Source organism: Eimeria mitis, genomic scaffold (assembly GCF_000499745.2).
Source record: "Eimeria mitis Houghton genomic scaffold, Emh_scaff2930, whole genome shotgun sequence".
Lineage (NCBI taxonomy): Eukaryota > Apicomplexa > Conoidasida > Eucoccidiorida > Eimeriidae > Eimeria > Eimeria mitis.
In genome coordinates this window covers 2,209-3,183 of record NW_013571272.1, presented here as the reverse complement: position 1 = coordinate 3,183, position 975 = coordinate 2,209, and the positions used below count along the sequence as shown (strand labels likewise).

At 43.2% G+C, this 975-nt stretch overlaps 1 protein-coding gene across 1 annotated transcript in view; it reads right to left on the bottom strand.

The window, feature by feature from the left end:
- The window catches only part of EMH_0060400 (uncharacterized protein), a gene marked incomplete at both ends in the record, with an annotated part of 2,011 nt that extends 1,852 nt beyond the window's left edge, over positions 1-159 (bottom strand). The window contains one exon of the mRNA XM_013497792.1: positions 89-159. Coding sequence (XP_013353246.1) covers positions 89-159 — 71 coding nt within the window. The remainder of the gene's footprint in view (positions 1-88) is intronic.
- Positions 160-975: the final 816 nt, after the last annotated feature.

Below are 975 nucleotides of genomic sequence, written 5' to 3'. Positions count from 1 at the left end.
CCTACGCCTGTATAGGAAGGGACTGCAGCAGAATATGGGTTTATGTTGCTGCTGCTGCTGCTGCTGCTGCTGTTGCTGCTGCTGCTACTTCTGCTGCTGCTGTTGCTGCTGCCATTGCTGCTGTTGCTGCTGCTGCAGTTCATCTCCCCCCAAGTGCATGCAGCAGCTCAGGCTGTGCTGGGGCTCAAACAAGCAAAGACAAAGCAACAGCAGCAGCAGCAGCAGCAGCAGCAACAGCAGCAGCAAAAGAAAGAAAGAAACTAAAATATATTTGTTTGTTTATGGGTTTAGCGCATGCAGCATGAAAGCCCCAAAGTAACCGCTTCAGGTGTATGTACAGCTGAGCCCCTCAATGTGTCTCCTTTTGCTGCTGCTGGCGGAGCATAGCTGCCTATACACCCCAGAGAGGAGCAGCAGCAGCAGCAGCAGCAGCAGCAGCAGCAGCAGCAGCACAGTGTATAGGGTAAATAAGGAAGAAAAAACGCACACACAAACAAATACACCTCTCCTTTATTATAAAATATAAAACAATAAAGAAGGAGAAACAGAGAAGATACAAAAAGAGAGACAAAGAAGAGACAAAAGAAACAAAAAGAGAGACATGCACGTACACAGCAGCAGCAGCAGCAACAGCAGCAGCAGCAGCAGCAGCAGGGGGGCCCCCCCTCTTCTTGCTGCTAGCAGCAGCAGCAGCTCTCTTGGTGTATAAAAAGCTAAAATAAATAATATTAAATGAATAATAAATAAAAATTAAAATATTTATTTATTTATTTTTATATTATATTTTTATTTTCTCTGCTTTTGCCGCAGATACCGCCAGCTGTATGTATATGCACGAGGTGTACATACACCTCAGCTCGTGCGGTGCCTGTATGTTTGTGGCTGCTGCCGGCGTTTGTTTTTATAAATTTAATTAAATAATTAAAATAAAAATACAAAAATATTAATAAATGTTTTATTTTATTGCACTGTTGC